Source organism: Arvicola amphibius, chromosome 12 (assembly GCF_903992535.2).
Source record: "Arvicola amphibius chromosome 12, mArvAmp1.2, whole genome shotgun sequence".
NCBI classification, from domain to species: domain Eukaryota; kingdom Metazoa; phylum Chordata; class Mammalia; order Rodentia; family Cricetidae; genus Arvicola; species Arvicola amphibius.
In genome coordinates, this window is record NC_052058.2 from 21,651,096 (window position 1) to 21,673,687 (window position 22,592).

A 22,592-nucleotide genomic window follows, 5' to 3' on the forward strand; every position below is an offset into this window, starting at 1 on the left:
GCAAGTCAACAGATAATGGGCAAGGCGATCTCCGAGGGAGAAAGTGTTGGGCAGTGATGGATAGGGCTGGCCAGAGGCACCACTTTGCACTCAGCCGGCAGAGGTTTCTCTGAAAAGATAAGTTTGGGGGCTAAGATCTGTAACTCAGAATGAGCATTCCAGAAACAATTTGAATGAATTATGTCCCCTCGGCTCTGCCTCTGGGAATCTCGCAGGTTCACATCTAAGTGCCACAGAGACATTGCATAAAAAGAAACTGTGGGGGCTGGAGAGATTGTTCAGTGGTTAAGAGCATTGACTGTTCTTCCAGAGGACCCAGGTTCAATTCCCAGCACCCACATGGCAGCTCACAACTGTCTGTAACTCAAAGATCTGACACCCTCACATAGGCATATATGCAGGCAAACACGAATGCACATAAAATAAAAAGGGGGTATGCTAAAAAAAAAAAAAGCATGTCATCTGTCTTAAAAAACTGTGATTTCAACTTCAGTCCAACCTCATTCTTTTAATTTCTTTATAAATTAGCTTTACAAGTGTTTACCTGCATGTGCAAATGTGCACTACACACATGCCCGGTGCCCACGGGCCAGAAGAGGGCATTGGATCTCCTGGAACCGGAATTACAGACGACTATGAACTGCCATGTAGGTGCTGGGAACTGAACCTGGGTCCTCTGGAAGAGCAGCCAGTGAGAGGTCTCCCACTTCCTCTAACTTTAAGACTTTTGTGATTGATATTAAAGACAAGATCTCATTAGGAAAGAGAAATAGAATAGATATTTATGGATGGATGGATGGATGGATGGATGGATGGATGGATGGATGATGGATGGATGGGGGATCTGGGACGGGAGGATCAAGGAGGGAGGGAGAGGAGAGAGAAAGTTGTGGAAAAGGAATATGGGGAAAGACAGCTAAAATTAAGGGGTATTCCAGAGGTAGTATGGAAACCTAATACAGAAGAAACTTCCTAAAATATATACATTTTTGAAGGCACTCTAAATGAACTCGCCAAATAATGAAGGAGACAGAATCCCAACTCTTGTCATCAAATGAAGCTTCCAGTACCAGATGGGTTACATCTAATTGAATTGTTGGCCAAAGGGAACCTACAGGAACCCCCAGAAACCCAGGATGTTGCCAAGACTATAGGTTGTTCCCCATAAACTGACAGGAAATCCCCACTGCAAGAGAACACCTATATAACTAATTGAACAGGAACAAGTCGAGATGGTGCCTACACAGACCCTTCACCCCTACGTTCCAGGGTCTTTGGCATAGGAAGGTACTCTGCATGCTATCAAAAGGGAAATGAAAACATCAAGCTAGCCACGAACCCTCTGTCTACAACCAAGGGTGGCACAAAGCTTGTGGGAGTAACCAACCAAAAGCTGATCTGACTTAAGGCCCAGTCCATGAGATAGAACCCATATCCGACACTACTTTGGTAACCAAGAACCTGAGACTAGATAGTCCAGGGACCTAGACAAAAATCAAATAAGACTGGTCTAAATAAGAAAAATAAGAGTATACAATGATGAAACAATTTCTAATGACAACTAAACTCGTAGATAAGTAATTTGTTCAGCCATCATCAGAGAAGCTTCATCCAGAAGCAGATGGGAACAGATAATCCCACAGTCAGACATTACATAGAGAACCGGAGAACCTTGGAGTACCCAGCTCTAAATGGGATGCTTCCATCAGATTCTTCCCCATAGAGCTCAGGGAACCTCGTGAAAGAGGAAGCAGTAAGGACGTAAGAGACAGAGGGCATGGAAGATACTAAAATACAAAACCCTCTAAATCAACCTGGGCAAAGCTCATATGAACTCACAGAGACGGGGCCTGCACGGGTCTGCAGCAGGTCCTCTGTGTCTGCACTATGGTTTAGTGTTTTTATGGGACTTCTGAGTGTGTGAACCAAAGGGTCTCTGATTCTTCTACCTTCTCTTGGGTTCTTTTGCTTCTGTTGGTTTGTCTTGTCCAATTTTGATCTGCTAGGTCTTTATTTTTTCTGTTTGTTTGAGTTTTTTGTTTGTTTTGGAGGTTTTTGCTTGTTTGTTTTGTTTTTCAAGACAGGATTTCTCTGTGTAGCCCTAGCTGTCCTGGAACTAGCTCTGTAAACCAGGCTGGCTTGAACTGATCCGCCTGCCTCTGCCTCCTGAGTGCTGGGATTAAAGGCGTGCGCCACCACCGCCCGGCCAATCTGATAGTTTTTATCTTATCATTTCTTTTTTTTTTAATGAATAAATGAGTGGAAACCTAGCCGCTAGGGTGGAAGTTAACGACTAAACTGTCATTTCTACCTGCATGGGAGGGAAGGTCAGTTTTCTCCAATGGAATGGCACTGAGTATACCAACTACTCCAGGGCAGACCTCATGTTCAGGAGTGGCCAACCTACACATAACGGGCTCCACTGTCTTTTTGTGTACTCTCTTTTGGTTACAGTTTGTTTGGTTTTTTTTGTGTGTTTTATTTTCTTTTTGAATATTGACATAGTTTGTATTCTAGGTTTTGGGAGATTTATTCTTGTTTTTTTGGTTTTGTTTTGTTTTGTTTTTTGTCTTTTAGAAAGAACTTAAAGTTGGATGGGTAGGGAAGAGGAGAGGATCTGGAAGGAATTGGGGGAGGTGAAGAATATGGTCAAATGTATTTAAATTTGCAAACTGTTTTATATAATAAAAATGTTTTTAAAAACTGAGAAAACATTTGCAGTGTAAATGGCACTGGAGTCTAATAAGTCAATTTTAAAAAAGAAAACAATAAAATTGAACAAATGATAGTATAATTCACAGGAGTGAAACGGCAATCCAGAACACAATCCACCAACATATTGGAAATACACAAACAATAACTTTAAAAAATTAAAACTCTTAAGAAGTCAAGGTCACCCTGTGTGGAGGGTGGCCTTTGCTACATCTTACGGCTAAGCTCCAAGGCAATGCCCTTTTAATAGCAGTTGGCAGAATATTTTAAGACTTTAAATGAGCTTACCATATGATTCAGCAATGGAAATCGATTCTACAGAAATAGAGACTAAAGCTACCTCTAACCAGTTTGCCTCCATGGCAATGTTTTTCATGGTTAGGAAAACAGATGGGAAATAGCCTCTCACCATCTCAGTCGTGGGAGACACCATACAAGCCGTGGTCAGTACAGACTGTGGAAAGCCTGCAGGAGCTGAGAGACAAGCGTCATGCACCTGACAAGTTGATAAGTGAGAGGAGAATTGAATAGCCACGTGAAGATTAAAAACGCATCTCCTCTTAGGTCTCTATTTGAACAAACATAGGAAAAATCGGAAAGCTGGGCAGCATTTTAATATCAACGTTTCAGTCTTGGAACGGCTGTGGGGAAGGGAAAAGGGGACTTCTGGCTTTCATTTTACACTTTCGCTTTATTTTATTTGTTTGTTTGTTTGTTTTTCCAGGACAGGGTTTCTCTGTGTAGTCCTGGCTGTCCTGGAACTCACTCTGTAGACCAGGCTGGACTTGAACTCAGAGATCCACCTACCTCTGCCTCCTAGGATTAAAGGTGTTTCCTGCCACCACCCAGCCGATACATTTTGTAAAATACAAGATCTCACCACATAACCCAGGCTGGTCTCAAACTCAAGGATCTTTTGGTTATCTCCTGAGTGTTGAGATTATTTCATGAAGGCCAGAGCTATTGCCACATTTTTTGAGACAAGATCTCTCTGAAGCGGGAGCGCACTGATTCAACTAGAGTGACAGGCCAGCCACACCAGAGATCCCTAGCACTGTGAGGACAGACACGCATCACCACACCCAGCTTTTCGTGTGGGTGCTGGGGATCTGAACTGCAGGCCTTAGGCTTACATGGCAAGCTCGTCACGGACTGAGCTATGTCCAGAGCCCCACTTACTTTCTTCTTTTTACTAAAGAAAGAAGACAATCTCTGAAGAAAAGAGACAAACCTCTGTTCTGGCTGGGAAGGGGAACCAGTGCGAAGGACGCCATTGGTATGAGAGATGCTTTAAGTTCCATCATAACCAAAACCACACACAGCCAAAACACAGTTAAATATCAAATAACTGAAACATATGTGATCACATAACTGAAAAATATATTTGATAGAAATATATAGCTGCTTCAGATTCATTTGAATAAAATGTTAAAAAAAATAATTAGCACAATGCACTAACAACTAGTGAGAAAAAAAGCCATGGAATCTGAAGGAGAGTGGGAGAGGCATATGGGATGGTTTGGAGGAAGGAAAGAGAAGAAAGAAATGTTATTATATTATAATCTAAAAATTTAAAAATGATTAAGGCATAACTATCACATAAAAGTCAAGGCACTTAGTGAGATACTAGAGAAGGTAAACGGAAGAGATAAACATAATTTAATTTCGTACATTTGTGTGTGTGTGTGTGTGCAGGTACATGACATGAATGTGTAGGTCAGAAGACATCTGGAAGTTGGTTCTCTCCTTCCACCATGTGGGTTCTGGGGATTGAACTTGGGTCATCAAGCTTGGCAACAAATGCCTTTACCTGCTGAGCCATCTTGCTAGCCGAGACATTTTAAAGGAAGGGGATACTGCATATCATGCGGGACAGTTTTGTTTCCAAGGAGAAGTGCACATTTAGCTGCACATAAAACCACTAAGAATGAATCCAAAACAGTCACTGAACACACATCGTTCACTCTCAGGTTGTTTTGTGCGTGGAGCAAGGAAGACTTCTTCAAATGTTCCACGTGTGACCCCTTTTCTCCCGAGAAAGTGTTACACGAATTTGCATGCTCGTGATACGAATGTGCTTGTTTACTTTTACATAATTAAATATTGGCTGAATGTTTGTTATTGCCCAACAATATTTTTCAGAGCTTATCAAAATTTTTATTTTATAATCAATCACCAATGCTGAGAATACCATTTCCCATCAACATACAGTACAAAACGGGAAAAATAAATTTCAGAAACTGTTTTCTGTCATGTTTCTGTAAGAACAGAAAACTTTGCATGTATAGTAAAAACACCGGGCGTGGAGGTGATGACTCGGCAGTAGTGGAACTTGCTGCCGACACCCAAGGGCCCGAGCTCCAGGCCCAGGACCCCAGTTGCCCTCTGTCCTCCAACACAGGCACTGTGTCATGTGCACGCATGCAACACACACACATAGGCTACACACACAGTGTTTAATTGGGCCACGGTATTTCCAGCAGCATTAATTGTACCCATGTAGCAGTACCAAGTGTGCATGTTGTGTGTTCAGAACCAAGCTGCATGGCATTACAGGAATGGGCACTGCCAGACTCATCACATGCTTGATTTAAAATTAATCTGTCATTATTGTATAATCAGAAACTTTTACTGTTGTCAATTTTTTTGCACACATACAACCATTTAGTTACACAACCATATTCAGGGTGGCCACCCACCGTTTGAGAAGCTAGGAGGCAAAGTGCCCAACTTTGATTCTTACGATTGCTACTTTACAAGGTGGAAGGTATTTTTCTAAACTGAAAAGGGAGTGCGGAAAGGACAGTTAATCTGTACAAAGTCATACAGCTATTAGACGAAGACTCCGTATTCAAACACAGGACAAATTCCAAAGTCCAAAGTTTATCTCCCTAGTCAATCTCCAAAACTGAAAAATTAAATTCAATATTGGTCAAGGTCAGAGCATCACTAGAACTGGAAATGGTGGCCACACCACTGATCCCAATACTCAGGGATGCAGAGACAAGAGAAGGAACATAGATCCTAGGTCAGTCTAGTACAGAGCCAGTTCTGAACCAGCAAGAGGCCAATAACTACACACACACACACACATCTTTAGTTTTTGAGCCACCTAACGAATATTCCTAGCCTCAGAAGTCACATGACCATACAGACTTTGCTCTAGTTTTGCTGTCTGATCTAAAGTCTCTCTGTGGCAGAACCTGCTCCAGTCATCCTCACCCCAAGACAGAGAGGTTTGTGTGTTCTTGATTAGAACTTTCATGAGCCCATTATGATGCCAAGCCTAGGATGTTGCCATGGCACCCACAGGACCTGGGGCTGGGGCACCTGGCCTGCCCAGAAGCTCACACTCACCTTGGCTCCCACCTGCACTTCCCACCTGCTGAGCCCCTCAGTCTTCATCTTTTAGGAACCCAGGTACCCTCCACGCCCATCTCCCTCTCTGTACCTCCACCCTTACCTGAAGAGTCTAGGTTCACTCGGCCTGGTGCTTCCTTCTCCACCCTTGCCGCTCAGACCTGCCGCACCTTTCCTTTCCCATGTTGCACCGCGACTCTTCTCCCCATTCATCCCACTCCTTTACTCTTTCCACCCCACCGCCCACCTCCAACTCGGTGCCCCTTCCTACCACTCGCTCCCACACCCTTATCCTCCTTGCTTTCTTCCCACTAGTTGAGCCGAGCCAGCTGTGTCTAGAGATCACGTGATGGAGCATGGAAGGGAAAAAGAGACCGTGGCCCCTCAGGAGCTTAATCTAAGCCCAAAACCTGATGCGAGGCCTATAATGATGAATAAAAATCTAGGAAAAGAGCGAAAGAAGAAGAAAGATTTAGACGAGCTGAAGAAGGAAGTGGATATGGTGAGGAAAGCCAAAGCAAATCACCCTTGAAACACCCCTAGGCCTTCTGCCTAGTTGCCTTCCACATCCTGCCAGGAGAACAAAGCACACTGTCAGGACTCTCCCTTTCCCGCTTCCTCCCTCCTCTCTGCACGTGACCTAGAGGTCACCACCTCACCGTGATGACTCTTCTGTCCCCTTAGGATGACCACAAGCTAACCTTGGATGAGTTGAGTGCCAAGTACTCTGTGGACTTGACCAAGGTGAGTGTGAACTGCCCAAGAGAGGCAGAGGTTCTCATGGACTTGGGGCCACAAGGACAGTGCAGAGACACCACCTCCCCTCATCTTCAAACCCAACTTTGTATCTCTTACCCTCAAGCCCTGCAGAGTTCCATGAAACTCTAGCTGGAAAAGATGACCCCAGTAACTACCCCAGAGAGAGGCTACAGGTAGATCGGAGAGGCCTGACTTTGTTTATCCTCGGGATCTACACAGTTTCTTAGGATTTATCAAGGACACCACAGAGTTTTGGCTTAGGTAGAAATAACATTATCAGTATTTGCCACAGTAAAATTAAAGCTGGAAGATTTTAAATGTATTTTCCAATTCCTTTACAAATAGAGTAGCAGCCAGGAATGTAGCTCAGCGGTACACCCCTGAGTGGGACCCTGAGTTCAACCCCCAGAATTTTGAAAGAAGAGGAGGGAAAAAGGAAAGGTTTACTATAAACTAATAGCAATAATATTTTAACCAAACAACTACATTTTAAAAAAATTATATTTTACAAACTTCTTTTTTGTTTGTTTTCAAGACAGCAGCCTTGTACAACCTTGGCTGGCCTAGAGCTCGCACTTGTAGACCAGATTGGCCTTGAACTCACAGAGATCCACCTGTCTCTGCCTCCCGAGTGCTGGAATTAAAGGTGTGCACCTCCACCCCACCCACCTATATTTTACAGTTTTTTTGTAATTTATTACTTTATTTTATGTACATTGGTGTGAAGGTGTCAGATCCCCCTAGAACTAGAATTACAGACAGTTGTGAGCTGCCATGTGGGGGCTGGGAATTGAGCCCAGGTCCTCTGGAAGAACAGCCAGTGCTCTTAACCATTGAACCATCTCTCCAGGCTCCAAACTTCTTTAATGTCTAGTTTTCTAATAGAAAAATCTGAATTCTCCTCTTTTGGTATTAAATCTATTGGAACATGTCATGAAGACTGGAAATCTTGAAGTGCCATCTTTCTATTAGGGGACAGAGTTCCTGAATCTGTGGTGGGTTGGATGAGAAGGGCCCCATAGGCTCATATATTTGAGACCTTCGTCTCCAGTTGGTGGAACACTTGGGAAGGACTAGAAGGTATGGCCACATTGGAGGAGATGTGTCACCGAGGCTTTGAAGTTTCAAATGTCCAGCCACTCCCAGCTCGCTCGCTCTCTCTCTCTCTCTCTCTCTCTCTCTCCCTCCCTCCCTCCTCTCTCCCTCCTCTTTCCTCTCTCTCTCTCTCTCCCCCCTCTCTCTCTCTGCCTTATGCCTGTGATCAGGATGCGAGCTCTCAGCTACTGCCTGCCAGCTGCCATGCTCCCCACCATGATGGTCTTGACTCTATCCCTCTGAAACTGTGAGCCCCAGCACACTCTTGTCTAAGCTGCATTGGTAATGGTGTCTCTCACAGCAGTAGAAAAATAACGTAAGACGGAGACAAACAATATAGAGAGTCGTTCTGTGTCACAGCTCTGAGGGCTCAGGCCATGGTCTCTTGGTGCCACTATTTCATTATTTTTAGTTTAGTTTTGTTTAGTGTAGTTTTTCGAGATAGAGTTTCTCTGTGTAGCCCTAACTTTCCTGGAACTTGTTTTGTAGACCAGGCTGACCTTGAACTCGTAGAGATCTGCCTGCCTCTCCCTCCCAAGTGCTGGGATTTAAGGCATTTGCTATTACTGCCCAGTGGAGCCACTATTTCTGAGTCTGAGGGGAGGAAGGAAACACGAGATTGAGCACAGCTGCTTACCTCAGGGCAGACAAGAAGGTGGAGGAAGAATCCTTTCAAGGATTCCTTCCCGTGGCCTACTTCCCATGGCCTACTTCCTGTGGCTAACTTCCTCCACCTAAATTGTCTCCTAATATTCCTGCCATAAGTTGGGAACCACGTTGCTTGGGGAACATTTAAGAGCCAATCCTTAACATCTATCATACACCTTTGTTTTTCTGTTTGTTTGGTGTTTTTGTTTGTTTGTTTTGTTTTTTGTTTTGTGAGACAAGGCTTCACTATGTAGATCAGGCTGTCCTGAAACTTGCTGGCCAAACATCCATTCTCAAAAATGAGTAAAAAAGACAACGTATTATTAAAAGCTTTAGACCTTCCAGGACAGGCACCAATAACTACAGAGAAACCCTGTCTCAAAAAACCAAAATAATAAAATAAAAGCTTTAGACCTTATGGATCCCTAGAGAGTATTGGAGGCCCCTTGGGTCTTTTTGAGAAGAGTTTAAGGGAATGGATGATAGGTTTTAGATTCCATTTTCACATAATATAAAGGAAAAAGCACAGAAGTGTGTGCATAAGACTATAATAAAAAAAAATCTATCTGAGCGCAGTGGTGGTTCATGCCTTTAATCCCAGCAATCAGAAGGCAGAGGCAAGCGGATCTCTGTGAGTTCAAGGCCAGCCTGGTCTGCAAAGCCAGTTCTAGGACAGGCCCAAAAGCTACTCAGAGAAACTCTGTTTCCCCCCCCTCCCAAAAAAAAAAGAAAAAAAAAAATCTATGCACCAGGCGGTGGTGGCGCAGGCCTTTAATCCCAGCACTCGGGAGGCAGAGGCAGAGACAGGTGGAGCTCCAAGTTCAAGGCCAACCTGGTCTGTGTGAGCTAGTTCCAGGACGGGCTCCAAAGCAAAAGAGAAACCCTGTCTCGAAAAAACAAAAAAAAACAAAACAAAACAAAACAAAACAAAAAAAAACTATGCATTTGTGTCTTTAGTTTGATTTTTCTCTTATTTCCAAACTAGAAGGCCAAAGTGTAAATGCTAGTAACCAGCATCGTGGATCATAGCCCCAGGAGGCTGGGACACCATAATAATTTCTATATGTTTGTTTTTGACTTGAGCTCTCTAGGGGTATTCTTTAGTTTCGTTGATTGATTGTGCCAGTGTTTATGCGTGTGGGTGTAAAGCCACCATAGCATGCACATGGAGGTAGGACAACGTGTGGGATTCAGTTCTCTCCTCCCTGAGAGTCCCAAGTGTTGGATTAGGTTGTCAGGCCTTGCTGCATTCACCCTTACCCATTAAACCATCTCACCAGACCCTTGGAGTGGAGACCGTTCCTACTCAAGATGGTACACTCAGCGTCTATCATACTACCAAGCCCCAAGGTAAAGCATTCGAGTTCAAATGTTTGTAAGTCAATTCATAAACAAATGAACAAATCGAAAAAGCTCTATATAAGCATGCTAAACGACACCCCTTATACAACACGAAGTCTAAAATCCTACCTTATCAAGGAAGAACCTAGAAGGGCATTCAGAGGCCTGATTTGGGGGGTACGCCCATCCTTGATTGTAACTTTGCTTTCTCTCTGAACCCTATTTCTCCTCCACCCAGGGCCATAGCCTCAAAGACGCCCAGGAGATTCTGTTTGCAAATGGACCAAATGAACTAAGCCCTCCCCCAACCATACCAGAGTGGCTCAAATTCTGTAAACAAATGTTTGGTGGCTTCTCCCTCCTGCTGTGGACTGGTGCCTTTCTCTGCTTCCTGGCCTATGGCATACACGTGCATTACAGTGAGAAATCCAACAAAGATAATGTGAGTTTGACAATCTACCATCTAGTCTAGTCTGTGGCGAAGTCCCTGAAACTCTCATGTTCAACAGCCTGGAACTCCCCAAGTCTTCTAGTTCAAATCTCCAATAGTTCAGAACTTTCTAGAGAAGTTCTTGATCCATCTTGGTCCCTAGCAACCTCTTCTCTAGGAAGCGTCTGGTTCAGCTCCCTGAGAAGCATCATCCCAGCCAGCCAGAGTCACAGCGTCTGCAACCCTTTTCTCTTACTCTCAGAACATCTGCCTCTCCATCTCTCACCTTCCTTGGCTCATAATCCATCTCCCACCTTTATGGGGGAGGAAGCCACACATTCTCTGGCATTTTTCTGACCACTCACCGCAATGGCTCAGGTTTCTATTACTAAGAAGCCGAGTGTGCCAGCCCCATCCCTGATTTCCTTCCAGCCCATGATTTCCTCCATCCAGAGGAAGTTGTTGCCTTGGCAATCCGTGAGGATGAAGAGGGAGGAAAGGATGTGCTAATCACACTTTCTTCCCCTGTCTTCAGCTGTACCTGGGTATCGTACTCGCTGTCGTCGTCCTCATTACTGGCTGCTTCTCATATTATCAGGAGGCCAAGAGCTCCAAGATCATGGAATCTTTTAAGAACATGGTGCCTCAGGTAGGTAGGACTTGTGTGGGAGGATCTAGTGGGAGGAAATGCAGATTGTGACCAATTGTCTAATCACTCAGTCCCCTGGAGTCTGTAACCCACTGTGGGTGCGCTGAGTGAGGCTGGTAATGAATGAGCCTAAAAACTACCAGGAAAAAAAAAATGTAAAACTCAGGTGATACCACCAAAGAATTGTCTAGTCTAAAGTGATAATCCAATGAAAAAAAGACCCTCCCCAACTCAAACAAGAACATTCTACTAGCCGGGCAGTGGAGGCACACACCTTTAATCCCAGCACTTGGGAGACAGAGGCAGGCTGATCTCTGTGTGTTCAAGGCCAGCCTGGTCTACAGAGTAAGTTCCAGGACAGGCTTCAAAGCTTCAGAGAAACCCTGTCTCAAGAAACAAACAAACAAAAAAGAACATTCTACTAAAAACAAAAGGTAGAGGCCAGTGGCTAGGCTGACATTAAAGTCAATGAACCTGTGGAAACGTTCCAGTTTAAAAGAAGCTGAAAAGATAAGGGAGTGTGAACATCCTAGTGAAGATAAAGGTCTTGGGCCTGTGCCTATAGATGCTGTGTCCAGGAGGCAGGCCTCAAAAGGTATTTTGGGTCAAGTGGCAAAAGCTGGAATGTAGAGTAGATGTGAGTACTGCATCAGCGCGGAACCTGCAGAAGCTACCACTGCCCTGTTGTGTAGGAGAGCACTACAGGGCCAAGAGATGGCTCAGCAGTTGAAAGCACTTGTCAATCTTTGTTCAAATTGCTTGCACTAGCTAATTTTATGTCAACCTGACACACAAACTAGAGTCATTTGGGAAGAGGGAACTCAGTTGAGGAAATGTCCCCACCAGATGGTGGGCAAGCTTGTGGTACATTTCCTTGACTGATGTGGGAGGCCCCAGCTCACTCTGGACAGTGCCACCCCTGGGCTGACTGTCTTGAGTGTTATAAGAAAGCAGGCTAAGCAAGCCATGGGGAGCAAGCTCTAAGCAGCACCCCTCCGTGGCCTCTGCATCAGTTCCTGCCTTGAGTTACTGATTTTCCTGGACAAATGGACTGTGCTGTGGAAAGTGGAGGTGGCACACATCCTTTCCTCCCGCCGTTGCTTTTGATAGGGTGTTTATCACAACAATAGAACCCTAAGACCCTGCTCTTGCAGAAAATGTGGGTTCAGTTCCCATACCTTAAAGGCGGCTTGCAACACCTGTAACTCCAGTTCCATAGGACTTTCACCTTCCTTCTCTTCTGGCCTCGCAGACACCAGGCATGAACATGGTACATATACATACAAGTACATTTTTAAAAAATCTTTTTTTTTAAAGAGAGAAGATAACATACGTCTTGTAAAATAAACACAGAAGTGTTTGGCATAAATTGTCGTGATGCATGTAACTTAGAGACAGAAAAGGACAAAGCAAATGAGATTAAACGTTAGTAGGCGGTGATGGTAAAAGTTTTACAGGTGTGCTTGTCACTATTTTCATTACAGAAACTTTTCTGAAATTTAAAAATTATTTTGAAGTTAAATTTTTGTAAGGTATCTAGAAATAGTATGACAGCAGATTGGAGTTCTTAAATACAAGTCTAGACACTTAGAAAGTCTCCAGAATCATGCAACAGTATTATCATGTTCTAGTCTTGTTGCTTAAGGGTATCTTCTCCTGTCATAATTTAAACTTTTCCTCCAGTAAGAGTTTTGACTAGGAACTTGGAGTTTATCAGGTAGCACTGGTGGCCTAATACACTGCCCCAAACAGGGCTTTTGTCCCAGTTCTGTGTCTGGGCTGCTGCTGTGGTCTGGGCTGACTTTAGCTTGTGCTAGGTAGAAATATAAAATAACTTTATTGACTCCTCTGGAGCCTCAGTTGAAATAACTGGGTTGGTTGAGGCTCTGTCTTGTTCATGGGAGCAGAGGAGTTCCCGGGAATAGCAGGGAAAACCTTAGCATAAAAGAATTTCTAAGCCTTTGTTTGTACCACACTTGCTAATATCTCACAGGGTCAGGGGAGCGATTATATGGCCAAGTCTACATTTAGGAACTAAGAGATAGATCCACCTCTTAATGGCAAGGCCACCAAAGTCCCGTTGCAAAGGCTCTGCAGACAGCGATGGCAGAAGCACACAATCTGCTGAAACTCTCTCAAGACTATTATGGTGCAAAGCACAAGAGAAAGGAGTTCAAAATGGAAACTTCTAGGGTTGGAGCAGGATGGGCAAGGCAGGAAGCTGCATAACAATCCTACGTTATCTTCCTCCAGCAAGCTCTGGTAATTCGAGGTGGAGAGAAGATGCAAATCAATGTAAAAGATGTGGTTCTGGGAGACCTAGTAGAAGTGAAGGGTGGAGACCAAGTCCCTGCTGATATCAGGGTTATCTCCGCACAAGGATGTAAGGTGAGGAGGTCTGGAAAGCCATAGGAGGGAGTCTAAGGCAATGTGTGGTTCGAAGGTATGATAAGGACCTGGGCTTAGGTACAGAAAATAGGATCCTACTATTCAGAACCTTGTGATGAGGATGGTTTAGAAGTAAGACAAAGCCGGGTGGTGGTGGCGCACACCTTTAATCCCAGCCCTCGGGAGGCAGAGGCAGGCAGATCTCTGTCAGTTCGAGGCCAGCCTGGTCTACAAGAGCTAGTTCCAGGACAGGCTCCAAAGCTTCAGAGAAACCCTGTCTTGAAAAAACAAAAACAAACAAACAAAAAACCAAGTGAGACAATAAGGAGCTGGAAGGACATTTGCTTATCTCTCTATGTTAATGTCATGATGGTTAGGACATGTAAGGTGATGTTGTCTTCATAAATGAATCTCTCCTATGCTTGCCTTTTAACCGATCCTCCTTACCACCCCAGGTAGACAACTCCTCCCTGTCTGGTGAGTCCGAACCTCAGTCTCGCTGCCCTGAATGCACCCATGAGAACCCTTTGGAGACTCGGAACATCATCTTCTTCTCCACCAACTGTGTAGAAGGTGAGTAGCGCACCATACGCAGCACAGACTCAAAAGTAGAGGTGGAAACACAAGGCTTTCCAACCTTCTGTTTCTAAAGATTATGGAGTAGGAAGACCCTTACCAACTTGGCTTCTCCATCGCTCTGAAGCTTGATGACCTTTGGCAAAAGGTCAACACCATCATTTCCAAATTTGTGTACTAAATATTGCTGCACATAGATTATTTATGGACTAAGTGACATAAATGCAAAATGCTTAGCACCAGGTCTCATACACTGTAGGTGCCCTATAGCTGTTGACAGTTGTTTTAGCTGGTGGAGAGACTGGTTTTTGTGTTGAAAATAGCACAGAATGGAGGAAAGGTATCCATCCCTGCTGGGCCATTCTCCTAACTTAATTTTACCTTGCAGAGGAAGATAGCAACCCTGCAGGTTTGAGTTTACCAAGGGTGTCCCTCAAACCTTACCATTCAAATGTTGGCTTTGTCACTTGAATGGAAGGAAGGCACCCCTGAGCCAGAAGTTGGTTCTGACCAAAGTGGTGACAAAAGGCTTGGCATCATTATGTCCCTCTCTCATTTGCCCTTAGAGAAACCTAAATAGACCCTGGAACCGACTTGCCAACCATTACTAGTGCTTAAGAATAAATGCTTTGTTGTCTAGAGATAGTTGCTTTTTGCTGAATGCATAAATGCATGTAGTTAGTGTCAACTACTATAAACATTTTTTTCCTGATTCTCACAGTATCACACACAAAGTCTAAAGCTTAAAGACATTACATGCGCACCATACTTAAGAGTATGACTCAGCAGAAAAGAGGAAGATTAGCCGATTTGAATGCAAGTCTGTCTCCCAAAGGCCATGCTCTTTCCTTCCCTGCTCCATTTTGCTCAGCACTGAGATTGCTAATGACCTCTCCTCATCAAACCATGTCATCTGGAAATACCTTACTAGTAACTCTAGTGCTCAATGGACATTAAGGAAGAATCCAACCAGAAAAGATAGTATCACATGATTTGTATACAATATATAAAATATATAATTAGGTGAATGAACAAAAAATGTAAATTAACAAGATTTCTCTAAAATTACTGGATTTCCGCTGCTACCTTTTAGGAGGGAGAATTTCTGAATTAATGTTTCTGAAGTAAGTTGTTTTTCATTCACTAAGCATATGCCACTGATAGTTAGGGAAGAGTGGCTGAGTGACTGTCTGGGTGAAAGAGGGCTTATTTCATAGACAAAAAGAACCCGAAATGAAATGTAGCCAAGAGGGTGGAACTAGCTAGATTAAGCTAAGGAATTTTGTTTTTTGAAACATTTCAGGCTTCACAATGCCTGACTATCCTGGAACTCGCTCTGTAGCCTTGAACTCACAGAGATCCATCTGCCTCAGCCTCCTCAGTGCTGAAGTTAAAAGAAGTGTACACGCCCATGTCTGTCAAACTAAGGAATTTTTGTGCAACCTGCTCAGTAATTTTCCTTAGACTAGCTCCCCCAGTTAACCTTTGCCCTAGACCAATTTACAAATCAGTTAGGTAAATACCACTCTAGCCTTGTCTCCAGCTGGGCAAGGGCACAAACGCCTCTCTGTGTTCCCATGTGTCTCGGAAGCCTGTGCTCTTTCTCTGATGACATATGGAAGGCATATGAGGGAAGAGTCTGACCTAGGATACAGGATACCTGTCCTTGTCGGTGGTCTTCTAGTTGGATGCTAACCTACTCTGTCTCTAGGCACACAGAGACCATTTACTATATTTCATCTTTCCAAGCTAAATCATCCCACAAAATGATGAAGATGACACTATAGCCACCCACACCTACCCTATCAACAATATGAAATCCTTTCGGTATCTTTCAGTCATTTTAGTATTTTCATAAAGGTTCAGAACACTTCTGCAAACCAGTTCAAAGATTGTCTATGGGGTGCTTTAGATTGTGACCCTTTACAAGATCTCTTTCCTCATAATATTGGCCTGCCCCAGCTGAGAACTCTACTCCTGAACTCTAGACAGACAGACAGACAGACAAACAGACAGAGATATATCCATAGATATATATCCATATAGATAGATGGGGGGGAGATTTTTTATGTACATGTCCCAGTGTATTCAGGAGCCCAAGGAGATCAGAGGAAGTAATCCCCTTGAACTGCAGTTATATATAGATTGCTGTGAGCCATCATGTAGGTCTAGGCACCAAGGCCAGGTTCTCTGCAAGAGCAGGAAATCCTCTTCAGCACTGAGCCATCTCTCCGGCCCCTTGCTCCTGGACTGTTTCTGAAGGTGATTCTAGAACTGGAGACCCCAAGCTGCTCCCTGCCCCTGTGGAGGAGGGAGCTGCTCCTACTGAGCCACACCGATCATTTTATACTGGTCCTTCAGGAAATCGTTTAGTCAACTGAAGGTGAGAACAAAGTTGAAAGCCTAGCCTACCACATAGCCAACCCTGTTCTGGACTCTTTTGGACATTAATTATATTATATACTCAATTAATTACATTTAATTACACAATTTTTAGGTACTTTGTTTCCTCCTGTCTTCTTCCTCCTTTTCTTCCTCCTTCTTCCTCTTCTTCCTTCTCTCCTCTTTTCCCTTCCTCCTCCTCTTGCTTCCTTAGACAAAGTCTCACACTGTAGCCCACACTGGCCTTGAACTCTGGGCAATCCTCTACCCCAGCCTTTCAAATGCTGGATTTCTAGGTGTAACCTACATCATCTGGGATGTGCGTCATCCCACTTTAAGTATAAGGAAGTCTGAGTTTCCTAGAACATAGTCCTTTGTCTCAGGAAAAAGAGATAGTTGTTTACAAAGTTGACCTTTCTGCTTTTTCTATGAGTTTCTTTTCTTGATAATTCTATGCCTTGAGTGGTGGGAATTACAGACACTGTGGCAAAGCAGGAAGGGTGGTTTTAAATAACCTTGTTTCAAGCTTGTAGGTGAATGTCCTGTACCATGCCTGGGTAAAGTCAACCACGAGGTCCAAGTTGCCCTTCTAGGTAGAGAGCAGAGCTGCTGGGGAGAAAGGGCCCTGGAAAAGTCCAGGGCATAGCTGTGATGGCCTGTGCTACCCAGCAGAGGTCAGACTAGCTCTAACCAGAAAAGCAGGGAGGGGGCTCGTCAGGCAGAGTTTCTCAACTACCAATACTGAGGATTAGAGAGCTCTTTGCTGTGAGTGGAGGGGGGGCTGAACTGTACCCTGTAGGATGCTTAGCAGGCCTTGGCTTCCCCCCTTGCTACTTCTGTCTGCATAGAATCTTGTGTCCTACTGGAGGGATTCCCTATCAGTTCCCCAAAACTCAGTCCAGTGTTGACAGTAACTGCCTCAAAATAGCATCAGATGGGGGCTCGATCCCATGGGACTCTTCTTGCTTCAGACTCTACTCCAAAGCAATAGGTTGTCATCCATACTTCTGACAGATTGTGCACTGGGATTCCCATGACTTCTTCTATGAGGCTCACAGACCTCAGGAAAGCACTCGGCCGACATTTCCTATCTCTTACAGTTGATAGGATGCAAGTGAACACCCAGAAGGGAGGCATGCGTAGGGAATGGTATGTGGGCTTCTGTATGTTCTCTGGGTGGCGCTTTTGGGTCCTCTCTGAGGATGCCATCCTCCAGATACCTTCATGTGTTGCCAGTCTGGAAGCTCTTTGAACCCAGTTGTCTTGGCTTTTTAATGGGTGTTTTATTATATAGACATGATTGGTTATAACATTTGCTATTGGTAATCAACTCAACCTTCAGCCTCACTCTTCTCAGAAGTTGAACTGTAGAGCTGAAAGCCCACCATGTAACTACATGGTTGACTCCCAGGCAACTCCCTCTTCCTGTGGCTAGCCAAGAACCCACCAAGAACTGCTCATTAAAACACAAGTTTCTCTTACCACCTAGGGATATCTATGGCATTTAGAAGCTCTATACCGGATAATTTCTATCACTCCAGAAACTATGAAGTGTTAGGGACCAATTATGATAACAAAAAATTCTCCTAGCCTTCCAACCTAAGGCTTTTAGAAGTTCTATGTCAATAACTGGGAGAAGATACCAAGGCAAGCATTTCTTAAGTTTCCCACGGTATGGTATCACAACTTCTCCCTTCATCCACAGGAACAGCCCGGGGTATTGTGATCGCTACAGGGGACTCCACAGTCATGGGCCGAATTGCTTCCCTGACGTCTGGCTTGGTGATAGGCCAGACCCCCATTGCTGCTGAAATCGAACACTTCATCCATCTGATCACAGCTGTCGCCGTCTTCCTTGGCATCACGTTTTTTTCACTCTCGCTTATCTTGGGCTACGGCTGGCTGGATGCTGTCATCTTCCTGATTGGCATCATTGTGGCCAATGTGCCCGAAGGGCTGCTGGCCACTGTCACTGTGAGTCAACAAGGTGGAGGGGGGGGTGGCCTCTGGGCAGACAGGTGACCCCAGGGAAATGAAATCACTCGTATGGATTTGGCTGTTGTTGAACATCTTAAGTGTGGGCAGTTAGCTCCCAACATTACACTGACTTCCTCTACCCACACCTCTTTCTCCTCAGCGAAAGAGGAAGCAAGGCGCAACAGAGAAAAAGTGCATGCTGTCCTCGAGCTGTTGAACTCGGCCAAACCACTTCAGATCTCTGGGCCTCAAGTATTCAATACTTGAAAAATATTCAAAGTTTTTAGAGAAAGGTTAACTTGGAATTACAGACTCCTGGTGGAAAGGCCTTCAAGGCCATTGAAAGGGAACCTTTGAGGCAACACCGAATGTCCTCTATAAAGATCCGTGGAGGAGAGTTGTGCGGTTTTCTCTGGGAATGGAGAACATAGCTCCTCTTTGTCTCTGCCTAGTTTGCTCTTGGATCACTTGGTTAAATTTCACTGTGTTGAGCAGGAATATAAGTTGATTCTCCATCTTGTGCGTTCCAGTCCCCACCCCCTTGGATGTAGTCGGCATGCCCCCTCAGATTCTCTAGGTAATCTTTTCCTTAACCATTCTTCCTGTGAGAAGGCATTAGCTCTCTGCCATACTAACAGTTTGTTTGGGGTACGCTCTAGCTTCTCAATATTCTTCTTAAAATAGAAATAAGAACAACATTTTAGGGTGTGTAAAACATCAGGACTAGTGATTGCAATTCCATAATTGGAATTCTATGCTTACACATCCACAACACAATAATTTGCTAGTTTTTAAAAGAACCTTGCATTCTATTTATGATTAACAGACACGTTCTGATTTAAGTGATTTCTCGAGGACTTTTCAGTACTGTGACATTGCTTCCCAATGTCATCATTCCCTCCTGCCAAACTCTTCTGGAACTACTGGCAACATGCCCGGGTCCATACACAGCGCTATATGCCATAATAAAGCATGACCTCTCTGTGTGGTCCTTGGAGAGACTGGAACTGAGAGAGAGGAAGCAGCCCAGGATGGAGAAGAGGCTACCAGCAGAGGTCTAAACGCCTTCTGGGGAAGGGCTTTGTGCTCTGTGGCAGCCATGCCGGTGAAGGAAGGCCCTGAGACTCTTGCCAGAAAGCACACATTGAAATCTCTCCCTCAGTGTTATTTATGATGCTCACAGGTGGGGTTTCTAAAGACTGGGCAAGGATAAAAGGGAAATAAAAAACGACCGAAGTTCCAAAGCAAAATGACGTAGTAGTCCTCCCCCCTCAATCCGTTCTTGTCTCTTTTGGTGACTTTAGGTGTGCCTGACCCTGACTGCCAAGCGCATGGCCCGCAAGAACTGTCTGGTGAAGAACCTGGAGGCGGTGGAGACCCTCGGCTCCACGTCCACCATCTGCTCGGACAAGACGGGCACCCTCACCCAGAACCGCATGACCGTGGCCCACTTGTGGTTTGATAAGACTGTTTATGAGGCCGACACCAGTGAGGAACATACTACCGGTGACTGGCGGCCTGGGTAGCCAAGAGGAGGAGGATTTGGGCTGGGATCCTTAGGAGAATGGCAAACAGGAGGCAGCTGGAATGTGGTGATGGGAGGAAGTGGTACTTGGTTGTTAAAGAGAATAGGAATAACCTTGAGCTTCCGTGTTTGTTTAGCCTTCAGCTCAATAAGTAGCTGGAGATGACCTTGAACCTCCTGATCCCCCTACCTCTCCCCGCAAGTGTAATCCCTTGTATTAAATTCTGTTTGTTAACACTTCCTTCACCTTAGGGAAAACATTTCCCAAGTCCTCAGACACCTGGTTTCACCTGGCTCGAATTGCTGGCCTCTGTAACCGAGCTGACTTTAAGCCTCATCAGGAGTCTGTTCCCATAGCTAAGGTATGAGATGGAAGGAGGGTGCCTCAGTAACGAGTATATTTCTGCCCCTCTTCCCAAAAAGTCCGCTTCTCTGCCCGCCCTCAGTGATTTTCTATACCCCCCTTCCCTCCCCATTCCGCACCTCTCCTTGAGACCACAGGCAAATCCTATGCCCAGATGGTGTACCCCTGGGGCTCATCCAAACCCTTCCTTGCAGAGGACAACAACGGGGGATGCTTCTGAGTCAGCGCTCCTCAAATTCATTGAACAGTCTTACAACCCTGTGAATGAAATGAGACAGAAAAACCCCAAGGTGGCAGAGATCCCCTTTAATTCTACCAACAAGTACCAGGTACAGAACCCAGAAAGGTAGGAGAACGGCGGGCGGGGTGTGGGGGACAGCGCATGGACTCGCAGTAGGGAAGCTATGCCTTGGCTTCCGGCTGTACTTCTGAGCAGGGCAATAGCTCTGGAGAACCAGCAGGCCAACTAGGAGGAACGCTCACCTCCAGGAAAGTAGCAGTGAAGAGGAGAGGAGAACTAGGTGATAAAGGAATCGTTTCTAGCGGAATTTTCATCCCTGCCACCCGCAACAAAAGCATATCTTAAAAAGCTTACTAAGGTTGGTCCGTGGTGCATGCCTTTAATTCCAGCACTCAGGAGGCAGAGGCAAGTGAATCTCTGTGAGTTCGAGGTCAGCTTGGTCTACAGAGCAAGTTCCAAGTTTGCTAAGATGGAAGCAGTCAAGGTTGGCTGGTGGGAGTCACATTGGAGTCACAAACAACTATTAGCCTATGCCAGTGTCTGCTACGTCGACAAAAGTCTGTCTGCAAGCCACTCTGTTTCCTTAGCCATCAAATAGCCCTTTTCCCTCCATAAAGTTCTGGTGCGGCCCTCAGTGAGGCAGTCAGGGGTCACCAGTACAATGTGTCATATTTTTTATTTTCTAAAAGCATTGATTTATTATCCAGGGAGGAAGCAGGTAGGAAAGGGAAAGGCTGAGTAATGGCTGGTGGCGCAAACAATGAAATCCCGAGAGGCTATGCATGGTGGTTCATGCCTATATGCTCAGCATGGAGGAGGGGGCTGAGGCAGGAGTGTTACCCTGAGTGCAAGGGAAGCTTGACTTATCGTATGAGACCCTGTCTAAAATAAAGAAGAAGAAAGGAGGAGGAGGAGAAGGAAGAAGAAAAGTCAGAATAACCCATGGTGGTAACAAGAATACAAACCTAATCTGAAGACAGGATTTCAGTAGAAAGTAGGGGACAGTGAGTAGCCTCTCCACGACTGGAGGCAGACCAGGCCAGTTCATTCAAGCAATCCAGTTCCTTGCATTTCCATGAAGACCAGACAGTTGAGTGTATGAAATAAGACTCTTAAGTCAGTTTTGCCTTTATGTCTTCAGACACAACAACATAATCACAGTCTATATAGATTTCTTAATACTCAATTACTGTGAATTTCTGATGGAACCCTAAGAGATAAGTAGATCCATACTTTCTGTCTAAACTTGTCTCAGTCACTTTAATAAAACAGATCTCCCAGATCTACAAATAAACTACAAACCTTAGTCCCACTTTTTTTTCCCCTGACACTTGGTGGCCTTGCTAGCCAGACAGGAATTTTGTGGCTTGGCAGAGTGCGAGTAAAGCCTTTGGATGAATTAGGTACCCCTCCCTCTATGTGGTTAAAAATAAAAGTCGGACATATTCATGACATTGTTGGGATGTCCAACAAGCAACCATGTTCCCCAAAATTACTGAATGAGTGTTCTGAGCTACTGAATAGCATTCAAGTGGCAGAACTGGTCTCTGTGGTACACGTGTGTGGCAGGCCAATCCGCTGGACTCAGCTCCAGCAGACACTAGTTCTGGCAGACTTAGCGAACTGCTATAATTAGCTTGCTCCAAGGGCAAAGACTCCAGTCTTTGAAAGGAATGTGTCTTCCTTAGCCTGTCTGTCATTTGCAGAGCTTGGTCTCCTACCCTCTCTGAAATGGAAATCAAATAGATTCTAGTCCAAGCATTTCTGGTTTCTCTCTCCACCTTCTTTATCTGTAATCTTAAGAAACATATATATTTTTTTTTTTTGGCCAGATATGGTGGTATATGCCTTTAATCCCAGCATTCAAGAGGCAGGAACATGAGGATCTCTGTAAATTCCAGCCTGGTCTACATAAATTCCATGCCAGCCAGGGCTACATAATGAGATCCTACCAAACAAACAAACAAACAACACATTTCTTTTTTGTTCCTTTTTTTTTTCTTTTTATTTTTGAGTCTATGTCTCTCTACTTAGTGTGACACTCATTACATAGACCAGGCTGGCCTTGAACTCACAGAGATCCACCTGTCTCTGCATCCCGAGTGCTGGGATTAAAAGCATGTGCCACCACATCCAGCCAAAACA

At 44.7% G+C, this 22,592-nt stretch overlaps 1 protein-coding gene across 1 annotated transcript in view; it reads left to right on the forward strand.

The window, feature by feature from the left end:
* Positions 1-6,421: 6,421 nt before the first annotated feature.
* Positions 6,422-22,592, forward strand: part of LOC119827400 (sodium/potassium-transporting ATPase subunit alpha-4) — a 35,942-nt gene continuing 19,771 nt past the window's right edge. The window contains exons 1-10 of the mRNA XM_038349063.1: positions 6,422-6,574; positions 6,757-6,816; positions 10,154-10,357; positions 10,881-10,994; positions 13,248-13,382; positions 13,838-13,955; positions 18,046-18,314; positions 19,622-19,823; positions 20,095-20,204; positions 20,401-20,535. Of these exons, the coding sequence (XP_038204991.1) occupies positions 6,422-6,574; positions 6,757-6,816; positions 10,154-10,357; positions 10,881-10,994; positions 13,248-13,382; positions 13,838-13,955; positions 18,046-18,314; positions 19,622-19,823; positions 20,095-20,204; positions 20,401-20,535 (1,500 nt within the window). The remainder of the gene's footprint in view (positions 6,575-6,756; positions 6,817-10,153; positions 10,358-10,880; positions 10,995-13,247; positions 13,383-13,837; positions 13,956-18,045; positions 18,315-19,621; positions 19,824-20,094; positions 20,205-20,400; positions 20,536-22,592) is intronic.